Source organism: Aspergillus brasiliensis (assembly GCF_001889945.1).
Source record: "Aspergillus brasiliensis CBS 101740 unplaced genomic scaffold ASPBRscaffold_12, whole genome shotgun sequence".
NCBI lineage: Eukaryota > Fungi > Ascomycota > Eurotiomycetes > Eurotiales > Aspergillaceae > Aspergillus > Aspergillus brasiliensis.
The window spans coordinates 781,301-807,384 of NW_027137453.1; the positions used below are offsets into that span (position 1 = coordinate 781,301).

Here is a 26,084-nt window from a genome sequence, read left to right on the forward strand (position 1 = left end):
ATCGAACCCCTCAAGCCGAACGAGGGGAAGGTCAAAAAAAAGGACCCGGCGAACGATAAGCCACAAGTGACAACAGCCAGCCCCATTACCACACCACACTACCAGGGAGAGAGAGGCACAGGGGGCAGTACTCAGTAAGTAGTACTTAGGTACACAATGAACGGCAGCCAATCAGCCCCAGCGCGGCGCTCAGCTCTCGTCCTCTATGGCTCCGAAACGGGCAATTCGCAGGAAGTCGCCGAGGAGCTGGGGGCGTTGGCGGAGAGATTACATTTCCGGACGCATGTGTTGGAGATGAATGAGTATAGGCCGGTGAGTTTCAACTACACCTACGTCAATTGATTACGTTGAGTGATGTGCTCAGTGGGGATTTGCATTATGTGGGTGTTGCAATGCAATGCATGCTAACGAGGTTATACTTTGTGTAGGACGTACTCAAGTCGCATACACTCATTATATTTGTTGTCGCAACGACAGGACAGGGTGATTTCCCGGCGAATGCGAGATCGTTTTGGCGGTCGTTGTTGTTGAAGAGGCTTCCCGGGGATTATCTAGACGGTGTTCGGTTTGTGTCATTTGGGTTGGGTGATAGCTCTTATCCGAAGTAGGTTTTGTTCTGTTCTATCTTAGACCATACCAGGGTTGGACTGAGGATTGGATTTGGTTGTGGCTGACTGGTTGGCTTGGACAGGTTCAATTGGGCGGCGCGCAAACTGCATAAGAGGCTGTTGCAGCTGGGTGCGAGTGAGATGTATGATGCTGGGGAGGCGGATCAGCAACATCCCGAAGGGTGGGTTTAGCTATCTGTCTTACTGTCTGGGGGATGGCTTGCTAATTGTGTGTTGTATAGGCTCGAAGGGACGTTTATTCCGTGGTTAACCGGTCTACGTACACATTTGCTCGAGACGTATCCGCTGCCTGAGGGGCTGGAGCCGATACCGGATGATGCTCAGTTGCCGCCGAAGTGGATTCTGAAGCTCCAGGAGGGGGATACGGTCACGGCACAGGATGGACATGTAGTTCCTGGGACACATGAAAACCTACCTGCGCCGGATGACAATCCGAAGTTGACTCGTTTGGATCATGATCTGCGACCTCTGCCTGATACCTTGACGGCAACGCTTAGGGAGAATAAACGATTGACACCGCAGAAGCATTGGCAGGATGTGCGCCATGTCTCTCTTACTGTGCCTGAACATACATCCTATGTCCCTGGGGATATGTTATGCATTACCCCCAAGAACTTCTCTACCGACGTGAATGCTCTGATCCAGATGATGGGATGGGAGGAACAAGCTGACCAGCTCATCTGCTTGGTTCCGAACAGCCATATTCCCGCTGATGACCTCCCTCTACCGCCTATTCGGGGTCTCGACTCGTACCCGCAATTGACACTGCGGGCGCTTCTTACGGATTATCTTGATATTCAGGCTATCCCGCGCCGGTCCTTCTTTGCGGAAATCGCGCATTACACGAGCGATGAAATGCACAAGGAGCGTCTACTAGAGTTCACGTATACCAGTCCCGAGTATCTTGACGAGCTGTGGGATTACACTACCCGTCCCAGACGGAGTATTCTGGAAGTCTTGCATGAGTTTGATTCGGTCAAGGTGCCGTGGCAGCATGCTATCTCAGTATTTCCTATCCTGAAGGGGAGACAATTCAGTATTGCCAGTGGTGGCGAGCTGAAGAGGGGTCCTGAGGGCGGCACCAAGTTTGAACTGATGATTGCCATTGTCAAGTATCAGACGGTCATCAAGAAGATTAGGCAGGGTGTATGTACACGGTACATCTCTGCGCTTCGACCTGGAAGCACCCTAAAGGTACAGCTGCAACGCGGGGGACTCAATTCCTCCGTCAACCAGCTCGTCGGCCCAACCGTCCTGGTCGGCCCCGGCACCGGTCTGGCACCGCTGCGATCTATGCTCTGGGAAAAAGCAGCGATTATCAAGGCATATCAGAAGGAAAACCCGGGGGTTGAGCTCAGTATCGGACCGACACTTCTGGTCTACGGCGGTCGCAACCGAGAGGCAGATTTCTTCTTCGAAGAAGAATGGCAGCAGCTAGGTCAATTGACCAAGTTGAATGTGCTTACTGCATTCTCTCGAGACCAAAACCAAAAGGTCTATGTGCAAGATGTGATCCGGCAGAACTATGCGCTGCTGTTCAAGCTGCTGCATGACATGGCGGGGTCGGTGTATATCTGCGGTTCCTCCGGACAGATGCCCAAGGCAGTAAGGGAGGCGCTGACAGAAGCATTCCAGCACGGCGCAGAGGTGGAAACCGATCGATTTAACGAACAAGGGGCCGAGCAGTATCTGCTCGGCATGGAGAAGACGGGGCGGTATAAGCAGGAAACTTGGTGATCCGCCAAGTGGTACCGTCACATGTGAAGCGGTTATCCCATCCATACCTATAGATAGAGCGATGGCATGTCCCCCATATCCGACACCACGCGGATAGAGTAAATCAAGCACAGTATACCCCCCGTATTCAGATAGAACCGACCCTATGAGATCATTTACATGCCTTTGACCCCGCTACACTGCCAATCGGTCGTACAAAGTAATCCTCAGAGAAGAGGCTAACCTCGGTTGGCGGCGGAAGAGCAGCAATCGTCGATGGAATCTCGGCCCGCCTCGGGGGACTCTCCGCCCAGGTAACCTGTTTTCTGCCGCGGATGGACAGCTGCTGCTCCGACGGATCGGTGTCTCTTTACCCTTCCCTCCAAACGGCTTCTTGCTCGCCTTAAGAGTCGACGCCCCCTCACGCTGCTGCTCCTCTCCCTCCATTGCCTTTTCCTTCTTCCGAAAAGTCTCTTTATCCCATAATTCTATCATAATGAGCGGCTTGCGCATTCTTGTCCCCATCAAGCGGGTTATCGACTATGCGGTGAGTTTTGGTTTTTGTCGCCTCGTGCTCCTTCTGCTCCGTTCTCGGTGAAAAGAGTCACATCTCCGAGAGCAAAGTTGCCCGCACGCGCGGGTTGCAATTGATGCTCCGTCGGCACCAACACCTCCATTTATTATATTATTGCGATATTTCGGCATTACAAGATTACTCTGCACTCTGGGCATCTCTGATCATGGATAGGTCAAACCCCGCGTCAACAAGGCCAACACCGGCGTCGAAACCGCCGGTGTCAAGCACTCCCTGAACCCGTTCGATGAACTCTCCGTCGAAGAAGCCATCCGTCTGCGCGAACGCGGCGCCAAGAACCAGAGCCCCATGAAGGTCGATAACATCCTCGCCCTCTCCGCTGGCGGAGCCAAGTGCGCCGATACCCTCCGCACCGCTATGGCCATGGGTGCCGACCGCGCATTCCACGTCGACGTCGGCGACAGCCCCGATGGTGGTCCCGAGCCCCTGACGATCGCCAAGATGCTGCAGGGTGTGGTCAAGTCTGAGAACATCAACCTGGTGCTGCTGGGTAAACAGGCGATCGATGGCGACCAGGGCCAGACGGGCCAGATGCTGGCAGGTCTGTTGGGATGGCCGCAGGCGACGCAGGCGAGCAAGGTCGATATCAAGGATGCGGATGGAACGGTGGAGGTGACGCACGAGGTGGATGGTGGTGTTGAGACGCTGCGGGCTAAGCTGCCTATGGTTATCACTACGGATTTGCGGTTGAACGAGCCCCGCTATGCTACGCTGCCGAACATCATGAAGGCTAAGAAGAAGCCTTTGGAGAAGAAGACGTTGGCGGACTTTGGTGTTGAGGATAAGAAGCGGTTGAAGACTCTTAAGGTTACTGGTGAGTTCTATTGCCTATCTATTTCTTCTTTTGTTATCCTCGTACCTCTCGGCAATCTTCCGTGTACTAACTCCTTCCAGAACCCCCGGCTCGCCAGGGCGGTGGCAAGGTCGAGGATGTCGATGGCTTGATCGGCAAGCTGAAGGAGCTGGGTGCCTTGTAAAGGGTGGAGTAGGGCAGATGATTGGATACAATAGGTATACCTTGTGTTTGTGTGACTGTGTGTATGTTTACGACTAGACTCGCGTCCAGTGTCAGCTGAACGGCTGGACCTCATTTCCCATTTTTTTATCTCTCAGTGCATCCTAACCCTGACGTGTATGTCAGACTCCTGTGTACGGAGTAGTACATACTTATGCTTAAACTCTATCTGTGGCTGGCTACCCATTGAACAGGAGCAATTGCCTGTTAGAGTAGGAGAGATGAATAGTAACTACCGACTCTGTCACGCGATGAGTACAGACACGAACTATCTATCCACTTAGACAGTAGACAGCTTGACCTCGGGAGTTCATCCGGCAACTAGACTGAAGTAACTAGACTAGCCCGACAATTCAAACAATTCAACCGTCTCCAATATGACACATGCCTATACCCACCCACCCATCCCCCTGTCACGCTGACACATATACCCACATGCACATGCACTAGTGTATAAGTGAACTGTTTTACTGCGACTCGCGTTTGCTTACCCGATTGAAGTGCCGCTGCTTTTATGAGGGTGGCACGTGAAGGATCTGTGTGTGCTCTAGGATACTCACGGATTGCTCATGGAGCACGTACCTAGGGACTCCGGTGCGCGGCTGACAATTAGAGATTTGACCTGGTCACGTGGCGTGGGAAACCACGTGACTAGCCTGCGAATCCTGGTTGGGGGCTAGCTTATACGCACTAATCTGGTGGCCGGGGGCATCCACCTGGTTAGGCTGGAGGGTTATGTGAAAATCCGGGATCCTCACATTCACCTGTAACTCTGCAAGCTTAAAAGTGATGCGCGTTCTGAGTCTGTTGACTCAGAATTCTAGTCTTTTACCGGATAGCCTAGCGGTACTAGCCTCTGGACTCCGGAGGATTCACTACCTAAAGCGCACTACAAAGTGGATTCTGACAGTGGGCCGCCCAAACGTTGATTACGTTATCGTGCACGAAATGTAGATACTATAGTTTTCCCAGTAGCTCCGAAATCATTTCTTCTACGCTCATGAGCAGGTAGAGACCGAAGAGAAGTCTCAGCACTCAGTGCGCAAATGTCACTTCTCGCAACCTGCAAATTGTCGACCGACGGAAAGGGTCACAGATACATCCGAAGAAGGTACAGCAGATTCAAGTTCGCACGGGTTCTGGGCCTTTTGTTCGTTATCGGTTGCGAAATGGAGGCCTGTGATGTCAAGTTGCATGGTGGCGTTTCCCAGAGGTCAAAGTTACCGAGCGAAGCACGAGTTGGACGGCCTCTGAGCCACGATAATCAGCGGCAGTGTGTGTGTGGCTGTTGGAGCACATCATGGGCGGGTTTACCGTGGCGCAGTTGGCCTGCATATGTTTGCTTTTCGGCGCACCTTATAAAAAGCGACGACCCTTCAAACCAGGTTCCCGTTCTCTTCATGCCTTTGTGAAACCGTTGCATGACCACAGCTCCTCGATTCAGACGCGTAAAAGCAATGAGTACATCTTGGAAGTACAACTGCTCAGGCCCAGCTCCCGACTGGGTTGTCAACAGTGATATCACAGGCACAGGTGTAAGCACATACAGAACAGAGTATAAGGCTAATCTAATCTGTATCCTATAGGTTGTCCTTAGCTATATTATAACAGCTGGAATCGTAGTTGTTGTTCTCTTATTATACTATCTTATCGCATATGATCCCTCTTACGATCCATTCCAGGGGTCCGCAAGGCAACATGCACCCAGGGCTTTTTATCCTAATATAGTCGACAAACGCATACTTGAGGCGTCGAGACGGATAGCAGCGACTTGTCTGGGGGCATTTGGATGCAATACTGTCACTCATCCCGGCTTCGAGAAAGCATTTATCAGGGTTCGCTCCCACTAAGCTGTCATAACCATTCCTCTCTCATGCTGTACTGACAAAGATCATACTCACAGTGTATCATCGCATTCAGTGACATGCAGCTCTTGGCTGGCTATTCAGTAATAATCAGTGGCTATTCACAGCTTGGCTCTGGTCTACAAACATTCTACTGGCAAGCAGTAGTAAATCTGACTTGGTTCTCCACCCTTACACATCTTTCCTGTCTAACAATATTGCGCAATCATCTTTACCTTCACGCCTCTGAGCGTACATGGCGATTAGCTGCCATGGCTATATTATGTGTTCTCTTGGCAATTAGCTTAGGATTCACTGGGAACTATGGTTGGAGCTTTCAAGAAAGCAATAAGCCCGCATTCACTGATGCCGCGATCTGCTTCATTCAAATCAAACCACCATTCCAGCGAGCCTTCTTCAACATGCTTAGCTCCATTCTGCTAATCGGCTTTTCATTTATGGTGCGCGTGATCAAGCTTTATCGTTTTCTCTCAGTGGATGTCTTCGCGAAGGCAAGGGCGAGAATCAGCCGCTGGACATATACATGCTTGCGAATTGTGCATTACTGGTCAGATGCAGCAGCCCAGTCACCTAGTTTCAAGTGCATGCTCTGCTATTATCCATTATTAGCAGTAAAGCTATCAGCAGGTCTACTTATCGATGCATGGACATCTGTCTTCATGGAGGCTAGTCATTCTTCCTACTTCTCTGCTTATTTTCGAACGCGAACTGATACTTAATCCAGATCTGCTGGGTCGCCTTCGCTTACTTTTGGGGTGTTTATCGTTTCAAATCCACATTTCAGGTGGTTGATTATCCGACTGGATTCCTGGATGGCTCCAGCGATTGGACGTTTGGGCAGGTCATCGCGATGCTATTGCTCGCCGGGCCCCTCATAACGATAGTAGAATCATTTCACTGTGACGATGGTGAGTGGAAATCCGGAATCTAGCACAGAAAAGAAGTACTAAGCGTACCTTGTGTACTAGACACGGGACGAGGAAGCTACCACTCCGCGGGAGAAGCAACACATGAACTGTTGTCTCAAGATGCAACCACGGTCCAGACAATGCTCCCTGCTTCCTGTAGATCGACTCCCACTCTGGCAGCGGCCAGACACAGTGGGCTTCTGAGGCATGCTACTTGGAGCTCAGACCATATTGCTCTACATTCCGCCGGTGTTTATTGCATTTTCATGCTGCTACCCATTCTTACATTGCTAGCCTTTGGCGCCACGGGAGCCGAATCTTTACCAGAAGTCTTTATTGCGTTTGGTGAAGGTTATTCTTATTCTTGTTACTTATTTCTCTTTGCTCCAGTAATTGGCCTTTGGGAGGTGATTCTCTTCTCTCTTGTGTTGGGGGATACGTTCAACAAGCAGAGGCGATGGATAAGACTTACCCTGCGGTCCCTTAACGTTTTCTTCTTACCCTCTTTGTATCTGACGTATGTGTGCTTGTTGTTTGCCAATTTCGTTGGTGGCCAACTTCCGACCCTTGCCTGGCTAGGTATCAGTCAAGCGATGCTCGTCGTTGTCTATGGGCTTGTTGCAACTCGACAGGCATTACTCGATCGCCACTGATCCTTCCGTCATGGCTTTGTCTTGCGCCATCCTACAGAAATGGTGTATCGTTGAGGGTGAGCTTGCAGATATGAGCCGTCTGATTTCTTTTATTTCTCCCTCCCTTATATGCCTGGATCTAACTTCTCTTTGCAGCGGACTTTCTGCAAAAATGCTAGACGGGCAGCGACGGGGACCATTATGGGCTTTGGTCCTGATTCTAAGGAACACCGGGCAGTTCTGTATTTAAGGGGGCTAATGGCCAGGTAGAGTGTGTTGAAGCTGATCAAACAGTCAGGCATTTCTAGAATAGTATATTATATAGATACTATAAATTGACAATTTTCAAGACCTCTAGTACAGTTAAATATTACAAGACCCAAAAAGGTCGTGATCAGGAGAAGTATAGGTCTTGAATAATTACAGAGCATTGTTAATCTATAAGCAATGCCTATTTGGTAAGCACTTGGATTGACACTATTAGTTCTCGAGAGTATATTAATATTAGGAAGACTGAGTTAAACATAAAATGACCATTAGAATGAGGCTTAATATTTCTTAAGGACCAGGAAAATGACAGACACACCGGTGAGACGAAAGTGAAATACACAATATTAATATACACATTTTATTTGTGTCACATGACTAGATCGTGTAAACTCAGACGAGCGGTCAGGATAACAGTCACTTCTCTAGTGTTTAGTCCCGGAGCAATATAGAATCACTCAAGGATTGCTCAGGACATGCAATTTTGTACTCCTCCGACGCTCCGGGCTGCTCAGTGAGCAAAATGCCGCACCAAGTCCGACCTAAAGCAGAAAGGGAAAGTCGCTCGATTCCCGCAGCAATCCAGTTCTTTAGTTAAAAAACTACTACGGAGTAGGATCCCGATCCGCTGGATTGCCAAACCAGTATCTACTATCTAGTCCAGCGTGGGACCCATGCACCGGGAACCCTGAGCCGGCCATCGAATCGTCGAATCGGGATCTCGATGAGGAGCAGACAGATGAGTTCTAGTAACTATGTAGTTACTAGCAATTAGCGTAGGGGATGGTGGTGATGGTAATTGCATGCACTAGGATGGGTACTAGCTTTGAATTGAGTACTAAGCTGGATGGAGATATATTGTTGGATGTATACCATCGGTATAGATAAACCGCCTATTAGATGGTCGTACATGGGTGGAAGGGAAGAGGAGGGGACGGGGTGGAATGTTAATTAGTAAATGATAATAGGAATTGGTAAGCTGTTGGTTAGTAGTAGTAGTAGTAGTAGTAGTAGTAGTAGTTGTTGTTGTTGGATGTGGGATTGCTATGAATCTTAGATTTTTATTGTATCTATAATTCTATATCCATGCTACGTGCACTTGAACTCTAGATATAGTAAGTAGAGTAGTAGAGTTAACCTTCAACTGCAGATATTTCCACGAGACAGACAAGCAAGCACACAGACACACAAACCCAACTGCCAGAGTGTGAACGACACCCCCGTTCGCAGTTCGCATCCATCAATCAAACTATCTACGGAGCATACCTCCGATCGATCAATCTCCTTTTCCCCCCTCTGTTCACTGTACCTACCGTGGGATTGACACAATCCGATACATCATATCAGGCACGGTTGGTAACCTAGATAGTGCGAACTCGAACGCGAACTGAAAACTCAATTTATCCACGTATATCCATCTAACTTTCTGATCCTTAGCTTAACTAACTAATTAGCTATTTAGCTATTAGCTAACGACATGACTCGCTACCTTTAGCTATTGATCCACTAGCCATTATGACAGGAATACAACTATCATTGTTTAATTCGATTGATGGTGTACACAGCACCGAGTACGCACGCTAGTTCATTTCAAAGGTCACGCTGAAGTTTTACGATCGTCGACTGGGTGATGGATGGGTGAGTGTGTTTCGGCCGAAGTTGCCTCGTCTCGTCTAAGAATAGCCAGTAGTAAGTAGACAGGGATTCAGCTGTGGTTCAGCTGAGCAGAGCTGGACTGGAGTGGACCGTTTCAAGATTTCAGGGATTGTGGAACATTCTGTTTCTATTTACTAGCATCTATGGTTCTAGAAGGGGGGATACTCACCTATCATCTAGATTGCCCATGAAATGATAGAGAGTAAGTAGGGGTAGATAGTTACTCCCTTAGTTAACAACCTACCGACGGGAATAACCTTCTCCTCTCAACCGCAATAACCGCATCAGCATCATCCAACCTATCCTCGTGGGACACTGCTAACCTTGAAATTCCACCGATGGCATATGATATATCCAAGAAACAACACGGGAAGTGAAAATTTTGTTTCTCGCACATGCTCCAGGGGAGATGAGATGAGAGGTTCGTTCGTTCGTTCTGCTTCCCGTTCCCGTTCCTGAGTTCCCTTCCTTGGCTTCAATGGCCCCGGGATGGATGAAACTTTGTCGGAAGGGGGTGATGCAGTGGTGGGCAGGAAGTTGGTTGGACATGTCAGGTTACTCTAACTGGTTTTAGTAGTAGATAATATCTGGGTAGGTACATTTTGTAACAAGGTGCTTTTTATCTATTTTTTTTTTCTTTTTTTTTCTTTTTATATCCCTTGAAACATTGCGATTGAGGGAGGATATCAGGGATGATATGTCAGCCACTTGCGTCAATTGGGATTATCATGTCCTACCTAGATCGATTGACACAGGTAGTTAACAGGGAAGTTAGGTAGGAAGGTAAGTAGGAGAGTAGGATGTAGTGGGAGTAGTAGTATCCTGAGCAACGCTCTTCCCTGTCGTTGGCGCGATGTGGAACTAACCACTCCGACTAGACGAGACTAGACGAGACTAGACTATTGGATCTCGATTGGGGGTGGAGAAGGGGAAGAAGAGAGAAAAATTGGACCTGTCAGGGACTAGGATATTTACTTTCTACTTCCGGAGTAGTTTAGCTAGGAACAAATGGTGATCACGTCTATATTAACTAACCTGGTGACTTGTTTACTTCCTACCTACTTGGCTACTTAGTTACTTACTCAGTTCTGCATGTAGGGGGATACTGGTGGGGACATGCAAACATGAAACTAATGCAGAGAATTTTCTTTGCCTGGGCGACGAGAAGGAAATGAAGTGAGGGGATATTATCTACCCATCCATGGATGGGGGCCAGACAGGGTTAGATAACTAGTTTACTCCGTAGTTAGCCAGGTGACTGGCTGGCTGGCAGGCTGGGTTGGGGCTGAAGGAACTAGAAGGAAGAAAAGAGCACCTCAGCACCACTGCATGTAAAGCAATAACAAATCCGCGGCAGATGAAGCGATTGGACCTGTCATATTCTTCGGGTGGGAAGTTGATACATCCCTTGAGTGGATGTGTTTTTTTTTTTTCCTTTTTTAATTTTTTGAGAGGAAGGCAGGGATGAAGAGGGGAAAATTCATGCGGATCTAGTGGAAGTTAATCGGGAATGGATTTTATTTTATTTTATTTTATTTTATTTATTTATTTTTTTGTTCGGTATTCTTTTTCAACAAGGAAATTGTGAGGGTGGATTCTAGTTTAGTTAAAAAGACTAACTAAAGATTAATTAGCTGGGGATCTGGTCCAGGGACTCTTGGCCCCATCGCCATCGCCATCGGGTACGTAGACGATGACGCCGTCATTGGGCTGGAGGGTGGAGGATTCTTCCATGGAAGAAAGGTATCATGGCGAGAACAGCATCTGACAGAGGATGAATAATGGACTAGGATAGAAGAATGTCGAGCATCCTATCTTACTACTAGATCCGAACAGCCGACGGGCAAATTATGAATTTGTGAAATGTAGAGAAGAAATCTAATCCGATCGGCTTATCGGGCGCGGCGAAGGCGATGACGCTGGTGCTGGTGCTTTCTATGATGCCATGCATCCGGAACCAGACTGAACAAGTGACTGCCTAACATCCTGGTCTTGTCCTCCTCATGGAATCGCTCTCTCCACTTTCTCGTCATTCTGCTGACTGACTTGACTTCCTGTACGCCTGTTCATCCGGCCGTTCCATCTCCGGCCAGCCACTTCCCTTCCACTTCCAGTCAGTCCAACCATGCCCTTCCGACCCAGCCGTGCGAGTATTCGTGCCTGGTTCGCATCCACGGCTCTGCAGACTCCTTCCATTTAGTCTTCCCCTCTCGCCTTTGAGTGAGAGGATCTATCCTTTTCCCTATTCTGCTTGCTTGCTTGCTTTTTCTTCTTCCTCCTCCACTGCATTAGCTCTCGGTCATACATCCAGCCTACATCTCTAGCACATCTGCACATCTGACCGACGGGTCCTACGGGTCGATCATCCCCTCCACTCCGGGGTTTACCTCTCTCCTCCTACATAAACTGTCCCTGCTCCTGCGTACTGCGGACACGGAAATTAGTTGCTGTTTCATCTGGTCCCTTTTTTTCACTCTCGCTCGGATATATTGACACTTTTTTCGCTGCCCTGGCGAGGCTCAGGTGGAGGTAAGCCGACCCCCGAATCATCATTTGTCCGTTCCATGGTTCCCCTCCTTCCTTTCCTCGTATGTCACCAAGTTCTCCAGCTGCTCGCCACCCACTCAAGGCTCGGTCTGGAACGCACGGCTAGCACGGCGAAAACCTCGCAGTCATCTTGGGTTTTTAAGAATATGACCCCGTCTCCTACCTCTCCTGCATCCATACATGCAATTTCCTTTCGTCGCAGATCACTGACGTTCCGGATACTATATAGTTGACTTGCATTCTCACTACGCTCCGGACCCGCATTCCTCAGTTGTCACCCCAACTCCTGTTGCACCCGTTTGCTGCTGCTTATACATTCTCGGCCGCATTGGGTGATTTTATGTGTATTGCTTCGGCCGTCTTCGTCTACCACTGCTGCTACACCCGCAATTATAGACCGCTGCGTTGCCCACTGCTCGGTCTCCCAGGACGGAGTCCTGTCATACTTGGTTTGGTAGGCTTGGAGAACCCCACGGGATTCTGAGTCGCCACCATGCCTTCCACTCTGTGGGAGAAGACGAAAGGCACATCTAAAAAAGGTTTCGATAAAGCATGGCATACCCTCGACAAGCTGGGCGACCCCGTCAACCGGCTTTCCTACAAGGTCGGCGCGGAGGCCTTCTGGCCCATGACCCTCGATAAAGAAAGCGACAAAGCTGCGCGAATTCTACGAAGTTTCTGCAAAGATGGTTTCTACTCCAACGACGATGCCGAACGGCAAAGCACCGACAGCTCGATCAGCAAACAATCCGGCAAGATAGATCGCCCCCAGGGCAAGCAGCGGGTCTTGAAGAAGATCCCCGCTAGGGTTATACAGCGGGCCAAGGGTCTCGCCATCTTCACTACCATGCGCACAGGCCTCTGGGTTAGTGGCTCGGGCGGAAGTGGTGTGCTCCTGGCGCGCACCCCAGATACCAATGAATGGAGTCCGCCTTCCGGTATCATGCTCCATACCGCTGGTATCGGTTTCCTGGCGGGCGTGGATATCTATGACTGTGTGGTAGTCATCAATACCTATGAGGCCTTGGAGGCTTTCAAGAAGGTGCGCTGCACCTTGGGTGGAGAAGTCAGCGCTGCAGCCGGTCCGGTTGGGATGGGCGGAGTGCTGGATTCGGAGGTGCACAAGCGCCAGGCCCCCATCTGGACCTACATGAAGAGTCGTGGTCTGTATGCTGGCATCGCAGTGGATGGTACCATTATCATTGAGCGTACCGATGAGAACGAGCGTTTCTATGGCGAGCGCATATCGGTTACTGACATCCTCGCGGGCAAGGCCAAACGGCCGCCTGCATCGATTCAAACCCTCCTCAACACCGTCAAAGCTGCCGAGGGCAACCCGAATGTGGACGAGAACTTGCTGCCACCCGGAGAAACCCCTGGGGATGTCGAGCTTGTGCCTGGACCGGGCTCGTTCGGCATTCCCGACCCGGAGGACCCCGATCCATTCGGTGTTAAGGCGCTGGAGGCGGAGGGTCTTTTCATCCGCGAAGCTGGGTCGAAGTCCAGACCCTCACAGGAAGCGTTCGAGTTCAAGCCCAACCCTAACAGCCCGATCTATGCGACGTTCCGACGGAGCATCGACAGCTCACCACGCAATAGCTGGCGAGCAAGTGTGCAGAGCTACGCCAGTATGGATCGAGGGACCCAAACTGATGATGGTCCTACGACTGCTCCGACCTCGATCAGCCGTGCCTCCTCCCGGAGCTACCGTGATGTATCCGACCGGGCTGAAACCAGTCCATGGGACAACGAGGAGGGACGGTGGGAGACTGTCATCCCGGAACATGAAGAATATCATGGCCGGGAGGATGTTGAGGACGAAGTTGGCGATTTGGAGGATGACGATGTGGAAATTCACGAGGTCAGCAGCGCTACAGTATCGAAGCGTGAGAGTGCTGCCCATTCTCCTGTCCCGGTCGAAGATTTCATCGCGCCTGTCGATTTGAAGCGTCACTCGCCTACCTTCACACGGGCGCGCCTTGTGACGATCCCCAAGCGGATTCCCCCGGCCCTTCCTCCGAGGAACCCCCAGCGGGCTCCCGCTCCTGTCTCGACCTCGACTCCTAGCTCGCCCACGGCGAGCCCCTACGCCCACAGCCGCCGGCGTTCCGTGGCGTCAAGCCCAGGACACGCCACGTATGGGTTCACAGAGATGCGTCTTTACCACAAGAGCGATTCGGAAAGTGACCTGTCCTCGGCTGGTGCCCCGGAGTCGTCCAACAAGCCGTCTCCAGACCGCGAAGAGTTCCATTCGGTATCCAGTGTGCACGACTCGGACGTGGCATCCGAGGAGGCCGAGGCCAAAGAGGCCAAGGAGACCGAGAAGACTCGCGAAGCATCATCTGATGCAAGCACTCCCACATACGTTCATGAGTCTGAAGTCTCACCCTGGGCCGAGCCAGACACGGATCTGGCACCCACCAAAACTGTCACTTCTGATGACCACGTCAAAGTTGATGCTACGGTGCAACCCCAGGTTGCGTGAGTGAACAGAGCTCATTGCCGCCACTTTTCTGTATATATTCTTTCTGGCATATTGTTACATGGGATTCATCCCGTTGCATATTGCATGCTTGATTCCCACTGTGTCTCGGCTGTTTGTCTCAGGGCTACGAGCTCTTTGTTGTCATGTTTTATGTCATAGTGTAATGCTAGCCTTAGCGTGCGTGGTGTTTGGGTTTCAAATTGGGCATGGATACCTGGGCGTCTCGGGATGGATACTGACTGGGACGTGGTAAGATGCTTGGAAGCGTGATTTTGAGTTTGACAATATATCCCTATGTTCTCTTCTCCATACCCTCTTCCCGTAGTACATTGGCATTAACCCACGATTCCTTGATTTGTATGTGACACCCGATCACCATCGAGCCACCTACATCATGGCGCGCACTCAGATCCTCTGAACCAAATCGGAATGTCGATCAATCGATGAACCAAGACTCTTTCTACTTACTGAAGCTGTCACAAACTGAACGTGAATAGACTCGGCAGTTAAATCCCGCTTACATAGACTAGTAGCTAGCTAACGGTAGTTAGAGTAGAGTGGAGTAAACGAGTGAGACTGACAACCGGCGATCCGCCGGCTTATCGGCGATGGCGTTATCAGCGTAGTAGGACAAAGTAGTTAACGTTGACTAGTATTTATACTACTTCCTTCGCCTGATTATCATCAAATTGATTGCTTTTTTTTTTGATAAACTTCCTTCCCAGTGAGAAGGATTCCCACTGGGCTGGAACGGACAACCACCGCCATCATGCCTTTTCCCATTTTATCATCATCCCTTCTAGGTATCACTACTCTCACCACCTTAGTCGCAGGACAACAATCATATTTCCCTCCTACACCGGAGAATCTCACCGTTATTCATTCGGAGGTATTTCCGGGTGCGAAGATTACATATAAACAGGTCAGTGAGCTAACTACTATCTAGCTGATTACACTCCCCTCCCACTTCCCATTCCATTTTAATCGAACATATTACTGATCGATAATCAATACCAGCCCCTGGGCATCTGCGGTACCACCCCTCAAACACCTAGCTACTCCGGTTACATCCACCTCCCTCCGCACACTCTCACCAATCTCTCTATCCCGGGTATCAGCATCTCGCAATCTTACCCGATTAATACCTTTTTCTGGTACTTTCCCGCCCGCCACAGCAACAATGCCACCAACAGCTCATCATCATCATCATCATCCCCCCTCACCATCTGGATGAACGGCGGACCCGGCGGATCCTCCATGATCGGGTTATTTCAAGAAAATGGACCGTGTACGGTAAATACGGACTCGAATTCTACGAAATATAATCCGTGGTCGTGGAATGAGTACGTCGATATGTTGTATATTGAGCAGCCGGTGCAGACGGGGTTTAGCTATGATGTGTTGAGGAATGGGACGGTGGATTTGTTGAGTGGGGAAATTAGTGTTGATATTGATATTGATGGGACTGTGCCGGTGCAGAACGAGACTTTTCTGGTGGGTACGCTGCCGAGTCAGGATGTGGAGGGCACGCTGAATGGGACGGTTAATGGGGGGAGGGCGTTGTGGGTTGCGTTGCAGGTTTGGTTGGGGGAGTTTGAGGAATATACTTCTACTGTTGGTGGTGAGGGTGGTGATGACAGGGTGAGTATATGGACGGAGTCATATGGTGGTCGGTATGGACCTGCATATACGGCACTCTTCCAGGAGATGAATGAGAGGATTGAGAGTGGGGAGGTCGGTATCGGAAAGAAAATACATCTGGACACCCTGGGCATAATCAATGGTTGTGTGGATCTACTCGTGCAGGTCCCTTCGTTCCCGGAGATGGCGTATAACAATACCTATGGGATCGAAGGAATCAATCGCACGCTCTACGACCGGGCCATGGACAATTGGAGCAAGCCCGGCGGATGCAGAGATATGATCATCGAGTGTCGCGATGCTGGCGAGCTCGGGGATCCCCTCATGTACGGCGACAATGAGACAGTGAATCGCGTCTGCACGGAGGCGTCGACCTACTGTATCCAGGAGATCAAGAGCCTGTATACGAATACCTCCGGCCGCGGGTACTACGACATCGCACATTTCACGCCGGATGCGGCTCTCATCCCGTACTTCGTCGGGTTCCTGAATCGTCCGTGGGTGCAGAAAGCGCTCGGAGTCCCGGTGAACTATACCATGTCGTCGGACGCTGTGGGAGCGAGCTTCGACTCGACGGGAGATTATCCGCGCGATGATGCCCGCGGCATGATTGGGGATATCGAGTATTTGCTTGACTCTGGGGTCAAGGTGGCTATGGTGTATGGGGATCGGGACTATGCTTGTCCGTGGCGCGGCGGGGAAGAGGTCAGTCTGCTGGTGGAGTATGAGGAAGCGGAGAAGTTCCGGGCTGCTGGGTATGCAGAGGTGCAGACAGCATCATCTTATGTTGGGGGCCTGGTCAGACAGTACGGGAACTTCTCGTTCACGCGTGTCTTTCAGGCGGGCCATGAGGTGCCGTTCTATCAGCCCGAGACGGCGTATGAGATTTTCAATCGGGCCCAGTTCAACTGGGACATTGCGACGGGGAGAGTTTCTACGGTGGAGAATCAGGACTATGGGACGGAGGGACCGTCGTCGACATGGCATATTAAGAATGAGGTGCCGGAGAGCCCTGAACCGACGTGCTATCTGTTGGCGATGGATTCGACTTGCACGGATGAGCAGCGCGAACGGGTAGTGAGTGGGGATGCAGTGGTGAGGAATTGGGTTGTTGTGGATGATACTGAGGACTTGTTCAGCGGTGATGGTGATAATTTGGCACAGGCCCCGTTGGTACAGTAGTCTTTGCAATGTGTTGACAGGTTGATAGTATTGATAGTTATGATACTTAAGTAGTTAGTTGATTAACTATTCACTTCGTTATGCAAGGATGACTAAGTATGTATACCTGGATAAGTGACTAGCTCGATCCGGCAAGTGGCCGGCTGACTCCCAAAAGGGAAGAATGGAAGCTCTCCTCATTTCCATCAGTCCATCTCAGTATCGGCATCAGACCTGTTAAACTCCTATATCCACCGGCTGGACCCTGTTTATCCTCATCTCCAACATTATCACACGGAACATCCGTATGGCATCACGGGTTGACCCCTCCATCTCCGCCATCGAACCTTCTCGAACCTTCTATTGGTCGACCGCTGCAGTCAACGTCACACGTCACCGCAGGCTCACCTGAAAGCCGCCGGCGCTGCACTATACATCAGCCCTCGTCCTCACACCTGGCTTTCTCCGCTAACTCCCTCAAGTACAACCATTAACTGTGTCTTGATGTCTTGAATCGATCCCTTTTTGACCAGTATTATCTCCCGTTCGATATACCTCCCGATCGGACTCGCGGATCACACTGAATCTTCTACGTCATTCGAGACTCTGCGCCCCTCCCCTCGATTCTTCCCATCTCACGCCCCGTGGTGTGACCCCCTCGCGGTGTGCTTATATGGTGTCTGGACTCGCCAATTAGCGCTGTGCATCATATTTCTACCATAACTGTTGACTCTGTGACTACGATTCCTTTGACCGATATTTTGGCCCCTCGCCAATCGACTCCACAATGGTTGCAGAAACGAAACTCTACGATGCCCTCTCGATTAGGCCCGATGCGTCGCAGGATGAAATTAAGAAAGCTTACCGCAAGGCGGCATTGAAGTACCACCCCGACAAGAACAAGGACAATGCGGCCGCTTCGGAGAAGTTCAAAGGTATGTTCTGACCCTACTTACCCCGCCCCAGCCTCCCTTTTCCGGTCAATGGTGCTAATGTTTTTGCAGACGTGTCCCAGGCATACGAGGTTCTTTCCGACCCTGAGAAACGAAAAGTTTATGACCAATTCGGCCTTGAATATCTCCTTCGTGGCGGTCCCCCGCCGACCAGCGGCGGCGGTGGTGCCGACGGCCCCAACCCCTTCGAAGGTGGCATGCCCGGCGGGTTCTCGTTCGGCGGTATGCCCGGCGGCGGCGGTGGTGGTACCCGGACATTCCACTTCTCGACTGGTCCTGGCGGCGGCGGCGGCGGGTTCCGGTTCAGCAATGCAGACGATATCTTCCGCAATTTTGCTAAAGGCAGCATGGGCGGTATGGGCGGTGGTATGGGCGGCGGCGGTATGGATGACGACGATATCTTCTCGATGCTGGGAGGTGGGCTCGGCGGCGGTCGGAACTTCCGGAGTAGCCGTGGACCTAGTGGATTCAAGCAATCGTCGCAGCGCGCGCCCACGCCTGAGCCCACAGTGATGGAGAAGGAGCTGCCGCTGACGCTGGAGGAGCTGATGCGCGGTACAACCAAGAAGGTGTCGGTGAAGAGCAAGACGTTTGATGCGAGCGGCAAGCGAACCGTACAGGATGTGACGCTGGAAGCGAATATCAAGCCGGGTCTGCGGACCGGCTCGAAGATCAAGTACCGGGGAGTAGGCGATCAGGAGGAGGGTGGTCGACAGGACGTGCATCTGATCGTGACAGAGGTAGGTCTCCTTCCGTATTCATTTATTCTTGTTCAATCATACTAACAACCAGCAGAAAGAACACCCCAACTTCAAACGCCAAGGCGACAACCTCGTTACAACCGTTGAACTTAGTCTGCGGGAGGCGCTCACCGGCTGGGAGCGCATCGTCCGCACGATCGACGGCAAATCAATCCGGGTGTCCAAGCCCGGTCCGACACAGCCCGGACACGAAGAGCGGTTCCCAGGACTGGGCATGACGATCTCGAAGAAGCCCAGTGAGCGCGGCGATTTGGTGGTTCGGGTGAATGTGCGGTTCCCGGCTAGCCTGAGCGCGTCGCAGAAGGATATTCTCAAGGACGTTCTCCCGTGATTCCTCTTTCTCTTTATTTGTTTTCGATACTCCTATGGTTTATTTCTATTCCCATTTCGTTCGGTCTGTTAGCATTATGGCGTTGGGCGTGCGGCTGGTTCCGTGATGAGTGATGGATGTGATGACGATGGTGCAGTAGTAGCTTGGAATAAAAGCTTATATACCTGTATGAGATAATACATTGATTTAATGTAAAGCAGCACTCCGATTATGTGTCGGCCAAATCTTTAGTTAAGCATCGAAGCGCTATACTCTGGGCACCTTTAGTAGAATATCACGGGGTTCAAGGTTGTCCTACCTGGGTCTCGTGCACTAGGCCACTCCGTCTGTCCATTCCCTGAGCAGACCTTCGAATCCCTGACCTCTTCCCCGACAATCCACTCCAACCCTCTCTAGTAAATAAGGGCACACCATTATCTGATATTCAACAAGTCATAATCTTACCATCATCTCTGATCTTCTTCCAATTGGGAGATCATGAGTTGGCTAAAACGTCATCCCTTGTCTTCTCTGGGCACTCCTTCGCAGGCCGGGTCGAATAGTGACAACCAAACCAAAGAATCCGGCGACTGCTCCGACACCGAGTCCACGTACAGCAATGAACGCTCATCTAATAATGGACATGGCACAGATGATACTCTTGCCGTTACCCGGGTGCTGGATATCCCTTGCTGTCTAGTTGGTATAGCTGCCCTTGTTTTCTACGGCACTGGCAGAGTTCGTGATGTAAGTCGCTCCGTAACTCTCTGATCACCTTCTACTTCTTCATAATGCGGAAACTGATAAATATTCGTCCCATGTTGCAGGACTGGGAAATCTGCGTCCCAACAGAGCTCATAAGCCAAGCAGCAGAGCTACTACAATCAGAACCATACGCAACGCAGTATCGCCTAATTAAACCATGGCCATATTATAGTCCCTGCTCTCTTATCCACACGTACCACCGGTTCAAAAGCAGAGGGACTGATCATTACTTCATCCTTGTTCCTTCAATTGATATGTATATTGACTGTCACCCTGCCAACTTCACACGCAGTCCTAGAGGATTGCCGTATCCCAAGCTGGATGTCTTCATTCAAAGCTGTTTGGATACTTGTGACATGCTCCAGCTTTGTGATGTTATTGATGGTACTAATGTTTCGGAGGAATGGGGCGAGAAGAACCTTGACCTTGAGGGTACTAATGATGTAGAATGGGCGGAGGAGAAGAATAAGAGGGGAAAGGAGTTTGGCGGAAAGTGGGCTCATGCTGTCTTTGCCTGGACAGGACCAAAAGAGAAACGGGAGATGTGGCAGTCTTTAGTGCGTACTAAGAAAGATAGGTTGGACTGGACGAAACCCAAGGATATCTTTATCACTGAATATCGTCTTATAGACACGCCGGATCCTTGGACAGAGCTATCTGACAGGTCTTGATGGTCGATACTCAAGTCCATTTATCAATAGTTTTATCTGAATTGGGGGAAGTTGGGAGTGTATATAGACGGTTGCAATCGGAACCCCAGTCTTTAACTCTATAAAATAATAATATTACCAATAATTACTACTACATTTTTGTTACTCAGGCTCTCTTGGATGAAGGTTGCGGACATGCAACAGGTTTCAACATATCCAGCATAGCTTATCATATCACATGCCCGTCCCAAGCAAGAACAGCGGCTAGCTTATCGATAAGATAGCGGTCAACAACAACCACACCTCACTCAACCACAGCTCCAGCTCCGTCTCTATCTCCGCAAACCGACCCTGGCACTCACTACCAATCCGTCTCACCTCTTCAACCTTCCTGACTTCCCCCTCATCAATTCCTATACTTAAGCACAATACCCCTCGGAAAGATAATTCAGAATGAAAACAAGAATAACCTACCTCCAACCCCCCTCCTCCCCATTCACCTCCACCCAAGCCAGTCTCTCCCCATCATCACTCAAGATCACTGATCTAGATGCCGCCAAGGAAGTTCGCGTTACCATTGATGTGGGGGAGATACATGATGATGAGGTAGGTACATTACCTTCCTTCTACTAGCTTATCCATATGGCTAATCAATGCATGTGATGTGGATTTGCTGTCTAGGTTCGGGAATTACTGAGCAGCTTGCACGAAGTACATATCCGCTGGGCACGTGAGGATCCCTATGTTATTGTTGCTCCGTTTGGGAGTAGGGTTTCCGCTGGGTTGGGGGTGGGGGTTACGCCTCTTTCCGATGGGGAGGGGGATGGGGTATGTCATCTTCTACGGAGGATGTTTGGGGCGGGAATTGAGTGTAGGGGTTTGAAGGTCTGTGTTATACCGTTCCATTCTGGTTATGTGTGTGTGTTGCTAATTTGTTTTTCTGGGTATATGCAGGACTCTTTCACTACCCCTCCTATCCTCTCTACGCGATTTGCGTCTACTTCCACGTATCAATTCCACTCTTCCCTGCCGGAACATAACCTTGGCGCATACATCACGGAGAATATCTGTCGCGGGGAGGGTGCTGCGTGCGCTGCGGATTGGGACACCGCTGATAGTATCGATGTCGACTTTGATGCGGTGTCGCGCGCGCTGGTCGTCTCCGGGTATTGGGGCCAGCCTGTTACTCCGGAGGGGTGGACGGAGGAGATCCGCGCCCCTGGGAAAGATCGTGATCGCGTGGAGGTCGGGCTGTTGGGTACGGAGAAGGCAGTCGAGGCGGAGGAGATCAAGGTTGGTGGGTTGTTGGGTGTTGTGGGGGTGGATCGGGAGTTGAGTATGTTTCCTTCCCTTCGTTTCTGTGCGTTGTTGAAGAGAAGGTGGCCAGCTAGCTAACTTCTCAGAACCCACGTTATTCTCCTTCCCCTCCAGACACCATGTCCTCCCCGCTGAGGCGACGTTCGACGTCTCTTTCCCCCGTCCGACGGGCACGCATCCGACGATGACCATTTCTTTGTCCCCCGCTGCGCTGGAGTATCCCGCTGCGCCTGACGACACGACCTGTGCGCTGCACGCGTATCTGACGCTGCCGTCGTATATCTTCGGCGATAAGTACCAGCTGAGCACGGACGATCCGCTGTTCCTGGAGTCGCATCATTTGGTGGCTTTGCGGGCAGTGAGCGGCGCGACGGACCTGGAGGCCCCGGATTGGTTTGTTCCGCACTGGGGCTCGAATTGGCTGCTCGAGCTGGCTACGCCGCCTGATGGCCAGGTGCCGGAAGAGTGGAACGTCACAGTGCCTCTGCATCTGCGGTACCTGCGGCCGTCGGAGAGTGGGTACCGCTCTGCGGGGGTGCCGTGGCCGGTGGTTTTCTGGGCTTGTACAGCGGAAGAGGGTACAAAGATGGGCACGAATCCGTTTGATCGCGTGAATCTGGATTGGGATGGTATGTTCGGCCCACGGACGATGTTTTACCAGGTGCATCCGAAGGGAGACAAGACCCGACATGTCGAAGAGTTGGATGTGCCGGTGCTCCGGTTAGAGGAGGGCGGATTCTTCAGCAGCAAGACCGTGGAGCTGGGCACGATGGCAGCGATTGTCCTGGGATTGCTGTGGGTGTTGTGGAAGCTGGGTAGTGTGGCGCGGTCTTCCGGACAGAAGAAGAGCGACAAGGAGAAGAAGTCGCAGTAATCCACCCCTCCAGCCCCATTCAACCTTGACCAAATGTAGTTCGGCCGCACAGCTATACATCAGTGTACATAAACCGCTCCATATCAAAACTGCCCAAGCTAGGTATATCAATCAGCAAATCACTCAACCACGAGAACCCTGGATAATCAGCCAGCGAATGTTGCGGCTCCGTAGAACCACCAGAACCAGCAGCAGGAGAAGCATTAACCTCCTGCCCCATGTCAATCTGCTCCGCAGACGCAGACGCCCCCGAATTAAACCTCAGCACATCCTTCAACGCCTTCGTATCCTCCTCTTTCCGGCGCTGATGTAGCAGAATCAACAAATACGCCGTACTGTACGCCTCGCGCATCACCTCCGTATCATACGCCGCAGCCACCTCGCGCAGCGTGCGCATCGCACCTCCCAACATCACCAGCGATGCCCGATTATCGATCGCCAGGAGCGTACACACCACCTGGAACGGCACGTTCGCGATCTGATGCCACGGGCAGGTCGTCGCGACCATCTCTCTCGCGGCCTGCAGACCCTTCACGGACAGCGCTAGCACGCGGTCCAGCAGGTCCCCGGAGATAATGCAGTTCAGGGCGCGCAGGCGCCGGTAGATGCATAGCATCAGGTTACATTGCACGAGGATTAACTGGGGTAGGATGTGGGTTTGGTCGAGGACGTTGCGCAGGGCGGATTCTAGGTCTGGAGAGTCTGTCGTTTTGTTTGGATCTAGGCTTTCGGACATGGGTAGGAGGGTGAAGATCTCCAGTGTGCCTGGAACGCGTGGTGTGGGTGGGAGGGATGTTGCGCCGTGGAGGACGACGCGGGACCGCGCGAGCTCGAAGGAGATCCACACGTTGAGGTGGCGGGCCATGCCGAAGAGGCGCCGGCGGAGTTCCGGATCGCATGGTGAGGGGAGCTGGTTGATGGCGTTGTCGGAGGGTTGCTCGAGGTGCAGGCCTGTTGCTTCGATCAGGTGCATTAGAGTGCAGCTGGCTGTCCAGGCTAGGTTGGGAGTGGAGGTTAGGCGGAGGTAGGCGACGCGGAGGACCCAAGCTGTCACTGTGTCGACAGTGGGAGTGGCGTCTGCCAACATGTTTTGTTCGAGGATGAGTCGGGCTGTCTCGGCGAGTTGGAGCTCTGTTGCGCTGGCTTGTCTGCGGGAGAAGAGGTACCCAAATGCTGCGACGCCGCTGAGGACGGCGTCGTAGGGCCCGTAGAGGAGAGCGGAGTCCGCTGTCGGTGGAAGCCAGCGTCTGCTGACTTGGCGAAGGAGGTTGTCGCGGTCGATGAAGGGGTAGCATGGGTCGACTCTGTCAAAGAAGATGGCTACGAGTGCGCGCATCTCGTCCTGCGAGATGGTGTCCACGATAGGGACTGCTTTTGGGGTGGATGGTGGTGGCATTGGTGGAGGTGGTAGATGGCGCGCACCGACGTTCCATGCGAATAGATGCATCTTGGGTGCATTGGTGGGATCGACCTTGAGGCCGAGTCGTCTGGCGAATGCTGCGCCGGAGTTGGCATCCAGCGAGCTGAGTCGGGCTGCCGTCTCCTCCGGAGAGATCTTGGGCTCGTGGCGCTGAGGATGCGCTGCATCAGTGGCCGCTGCAGAGCCTGCTGGAGCGGCAGACTGCAGCTGGAAGAGCCTGGCATCGCGCTTTCTGCGCGACTGGAGGTCATAGTGGCAATCGGAGCCGAATTGGGCGCATGTTGTGCATGGCTGGTCGCCGGAGCATTTGCGCTTGCGGGATTGGCATAGTGTGCAGGCAACACGGGAACGCTTCCTAGGGTGTTCGGTCATATCTCCATCGGCAGACCATGTTCATGACCGAGAGGCCTGAGTGTTGATGTAGAATAAGATCAGGAAGTTGATTCCGGTCAGTTGATGTTGATAATAGTGCGGAGCATGTGATGTATGAATGAGTCAGCATGGCTTATGTGCAGCATAAAAGTTATCCACATCTTATCTTCTAACTCCGTATACTTCGGTACCGATCAACTATCGCGAGATTCTCAACATCAGTGATAGAGTGCCAGTCTATCATTCTTCGCTTTATCTAATGCTGCCTAGAGGCTGCAGTTCCACTGATCCTGTTGAGGTGGTGGGGAAGTCGGCAGCTGAGAGGGATGGTGAGTTGGCGAGGAGGTTGTGGACGGAGAGTAAGCTGGATGCATACCTGAAGGTGAGGAATAACAATTGTGTTGTCCTACTTGTCTGATTTTGTTGTTGCTTGTTGGGATATGAGTCTAGTCGTAGTATCATGGATCTGTTGTATGTGTTTCAATGTTAAACTGTTTTCAGTTTGAAGTATATAGTATCAGATCTGATGTGCTCTCACTTTATTATATTACAGGCTTTAGTCACATTCAATGTTCGAAACACCTCGACTACTATGAACTGATAAGCTCAATCTTCATATCTCCTCCCATCAGGATACCCCATATACCCCTCTAACTCCTTCAAATCCGGCATCCCCGCTGGTCCAGGCATATACAGCATATTCTCCCTCTCGGACGTCCCATTCCACCAAATCTCATTCTTGTGCAGTGCCTCCATAATCTTCGGCGCATCTATATACGTCCGTATCTCAACCATTTGATCCTGATACCATCTCGTCACCCACACATTGATAATATCAAATGGGTCTCCTGTACCTCTTATCAGTAAACTTCACCCTTCGAACAAACAATGTACTAAAGAAAGGGGAAAGGTATACCAGAATTCATAACCCCCTTGAAATTCACCTCCTGCACCGACCAAGCGCTCTCACATCCCCCAATAATCGCGACCGGATGGATCTCGAACTTATCGGCATGATCCATAAACAGCACACTGACTCTCCTCAACGCATTCACATAGAAGTGTAGTAGATCGTTATAGTGTCCCGCAATCGGGTGATGTCCTACAACGGTAAAGCTGACGTTCTTGTGGATGAGCGTGAAGAGCTTCGTCATGTCCGTTTCCAGGATCTTGAACGAGTCCCAAATGTGGGGCTGCGAGACATAGGTGCAGTTTGTCGAGGGATTCTCGAAGTGGAAGCCCTCTCGAGGGGGGTCTGCGGGCAATGGGGGGATTAGGCCATCGCCGGTGCAGGGTTGGTGGTCTTGGTTTGGATCATTGGGGTCGATGAGGCCGGTGCCGTTGCAGTGGGGGTCGTCTAATGGCTGAGAATGTGTAGGAGAAGAGGGGGAGAGGAGAGTTTGGTCATTGTTGATGTTGATATTGTGGTTGGGATAGGGGAGGGTGAGAGTAAGTGTGAGGGCTGAAAGGAAGATGAAGATGAGGAGGTGCATTGATGTGCTATGCTAGATATACCATGTAGATTAGGTGTTTATGGTTTTGACG

At 51.2% G+C, this 26,084-nt stretch overlaps 10 protein-coding genes across 10 annotated transcripts; 8 read left to right on the forward strand and 2 right to left on the reverse strand.

Annotated features, from left to right (window-relative positions):
* Nucleotides 1–156: 156 nt before the first annotated feature.
* On the forward strand, nt 157–3,917 carry tah18 (NAPDH-dependent diflavin reductase; the record flags this gene model as incomplete). The annotated part of the gene is made up of 9 exons (XM_067627830.1): nt 157–312; nt 429–604; nt 692–794; nt 933–2,344; nt 2,376–2,377; nt 2,689–2,754; nt 2,816–2,892; nt 3,094–3,754; nt 3,835–3,917. The coding sequence occupies 9 exons, from the start codon at nt 157–159 to the stop codon at nt 3,915–3,917; spliced, it is 2,736 nt and encodes a 911-aa protein (XP_067475901.1).
* Nucleotides 3,918–5,329: 1,412 nt separating this feature from the next.
* On the forward strand, nt 5,330–7,715 carry ASPBRDRAFT_46845 (uncharacterized protein). Its single transcript, XM_067625731.1, has 6 exons — nt 5,330–5,490; nt 5,542–5,790; nt 5,859–6,485; nt 6,545–6,728; nt 6,789–7,437; nt 7,517–7,715. The coding sequence occupies exons 1-5, from the start codon at nt 5,413–5,415 to the stop codon at nt 7,379–7,381; spliced, it is 1,731 nt and encodes a 576-aa protein (XP_067475902.1). The 5' UTR covers nt 5,330–5,412; the 3' UTR covers nt 7,382–7,437; nt 7,517–7,715.
* A 4,019-nt stretch (nt 7,716–11,734) lies between these two features.
* ASPBRDRAFT_46848 (uncharacterized protein) lies at nt 11,735–12,139 on the forward strand. Its single transcript, XM_067625732.1, has one exon. It carries the CDS (start codon nt 11,848–11,850, stop codon nt 12,061–12,063), a length of 216 nt encoding a protein of 71 aa, XP_067475903.1. The 5' UTR covers nt 11,735–11,847; the 3' UTR covers nt 12,064–12,139.
* Nucleotides 12,140–12,323: 184 nt separating this feature from the next.
* On the forward strand, nt 12,324–14,315 carry ASPBRDRAFT_199083 (uncharacterized protein; the record flags this gene model as incomplete). The annotated part of the gene is made up of 1 exon (XM_067621283.1): nt 12,324–14,315. One exon carries the CDS (start codon nt 12,324–12,326, stop codon nt 14,313–14,315), a length of 1,992 nt encoding a protein of 663 aa, XP_067475904.1.
* A 769-nt stretch (nt 14,316–15,084) lies between these two features.
* Nucleotides 15,085–17,138, forward strand: cp1 (putative carboxypeptidase S1; the record flags this gene model as incomplete). Its single annotated transcript, XM_067627831.1, has 2 exons — nt 15,085–15,237; nt 15,333–17,138. 2 exons carry the CDS (start codon nt 15,085–15,087, stop codon nt 17,136–17,138), a joined length of 1,959 nt encoding a protein of 652 aa, XP_067475905.1.
* Nucleotides 17,139–17,904: 766 nt separating this feature from the next.
* On the forward strand, nt 17,905–19,162 carry ASPBRDRAFT_33243 (putative DnaJ domain protein Psi; the record flags this gene model as incomplete). The annotated part of the gene is made up of 3 exons (XM_067623095.1): nt 17,905–18,052; nt 18,122–18,810; nt 18,866–19,162. The coding sequence occupies 3 exons, from the start codon at nt 17,905–17,907 to the stop codon at nt 19,160–19,162; spliced, it is 1,134 nt and encodes a 377-aa protein (XP_067475906.1).
* Nucleotides 19,163–19,524: 362 nt separating this feature from the next.
* On the forward strand, nt 19,525–20,705 carry ASPBRDRAFT_68183 (uncharacterized protein). The gene is made up of 2 exons (XM_067628990.1): nt 19,525–19,888; nt 19,969–20,705. The coding sequence occupies exons 1-2, from the start codon at nt 19,640–19,642 to the stop codon at nt 20,575–20,577; spliced, it is 858 nt and encodes a 285-aa protein (XP_067475907.1). The 5' UTR covers nt 19,525–19,639; the 3' UTR covers nt 20,578–20,705.
* A 106-nt stretch (nt 20,706–20,811) lies between these two features.
* ASPBRDRAFT_68184 (uncharacterized protein) lies at nt 20,812–22,747 on the forward strand (the record flags this gene model as incomplete). Its single annotated transcript, XM_067628991.1, has 4 exons — nt 20,812–21,162; nt 21,238–21,441; nt 21,511–21,892; nt 21,960–22,747. The coding sequence occupies exons 1-4, from the start codon at nt 21,010–21,012 to the stop codon at nt 22,745–22,747; spliced, it is 1,527 nt and encodes a 508-aa protein (XP_067475908.1). The 5' UTR covers nt 20,812–21,009.
* A 52-nt stretch (nt 22,748–22,799) lies between these two features.
* ASPBRDRAFT_33246 (putative C6 transcription factor) lies at nt 22,800–24,539 on the reverse strand (the record flags this gene model as incomplete). Its single annotated transcript, XM_067623096.1, has 1 exon — nt 22,800–24,539. The coding sequence occupies one exon, from the start codon at nt 24,537–24,539 to the stop codon at nt 22,800–22,802; it is 1,740 nt and encodes a 579-aa protein (XP_067475909.1).
* A 606-nt stretch (nt 24,540–25,145) lies between these two features.
* ASPBRDRAFT_199088 (uncharacterized protein) lies at nt 25,146–26,032 on the reverse strand (the record flags this gene model as incomplete). Its single annotated transcript, XM_067621284.1, has 2 exons — nt 25,146–25,387; nt 25,456–26,032. The coding sequence occupies 2 exons, from the start codon at nt 26,030–26,032 to the stop codon at nt 25,146–25,148; spliced, it is 819 nt and encodes a 272-aa protein (XP_067475910.1).
* Between the last annotated feature and the right edge of the window lie 52 nt (nt 26,033–26,084).

Excerpts from the sequence above, each read along its gene's own strand:
- ASPBRDRAFT_46845 (XM_067625731.1), top strand. The coding sequence starts at position 5,413 with ATGAGTACATCTTGGAAGTACAACTGCTCAGGCCCAGCTCCCGACTGG. Across the intron at positions 6,486-6,544 it reads GGACATCTGTCTTCATGGAG|ATCTGCTGGGTCGCCTTCGC; the intron begins GCTAGTCATTCT and ends TACTTAATCCAG. Across the intron at positions 6,729-6,788 it reads ATCATTTCACTGTGACGATG|ACACGGGACGAGGAAGCTAC; the intron begins GTGAGTGGAAAT and ends CTTGTGTACTAG.
- ASPBRDRAFT_46848 (XM_067625732.1), top strand. The coding sequence starts at position 11,848 with ATGGTTCCCCTCCTTCCTTTCCTCGTATGTCACCAAGTTCTCCAGCTG.
- ASPBRDRAFT_68183 (XM_067628990.1), top strand. The coding sequence starts at position 19,640 with ATGAGTTGGCTAAAACGTCATCCCTTGTCTTCTCTGGGCACTCCTTCG. Across the intron at positions 19,889-19,968 it reads GCACTGGCAGAGTTCGTGAT|GACTGGGAAATCTGCGTCCC; the intron begins GTAAGTCGCTCC and ends CCCATGTTGCAG.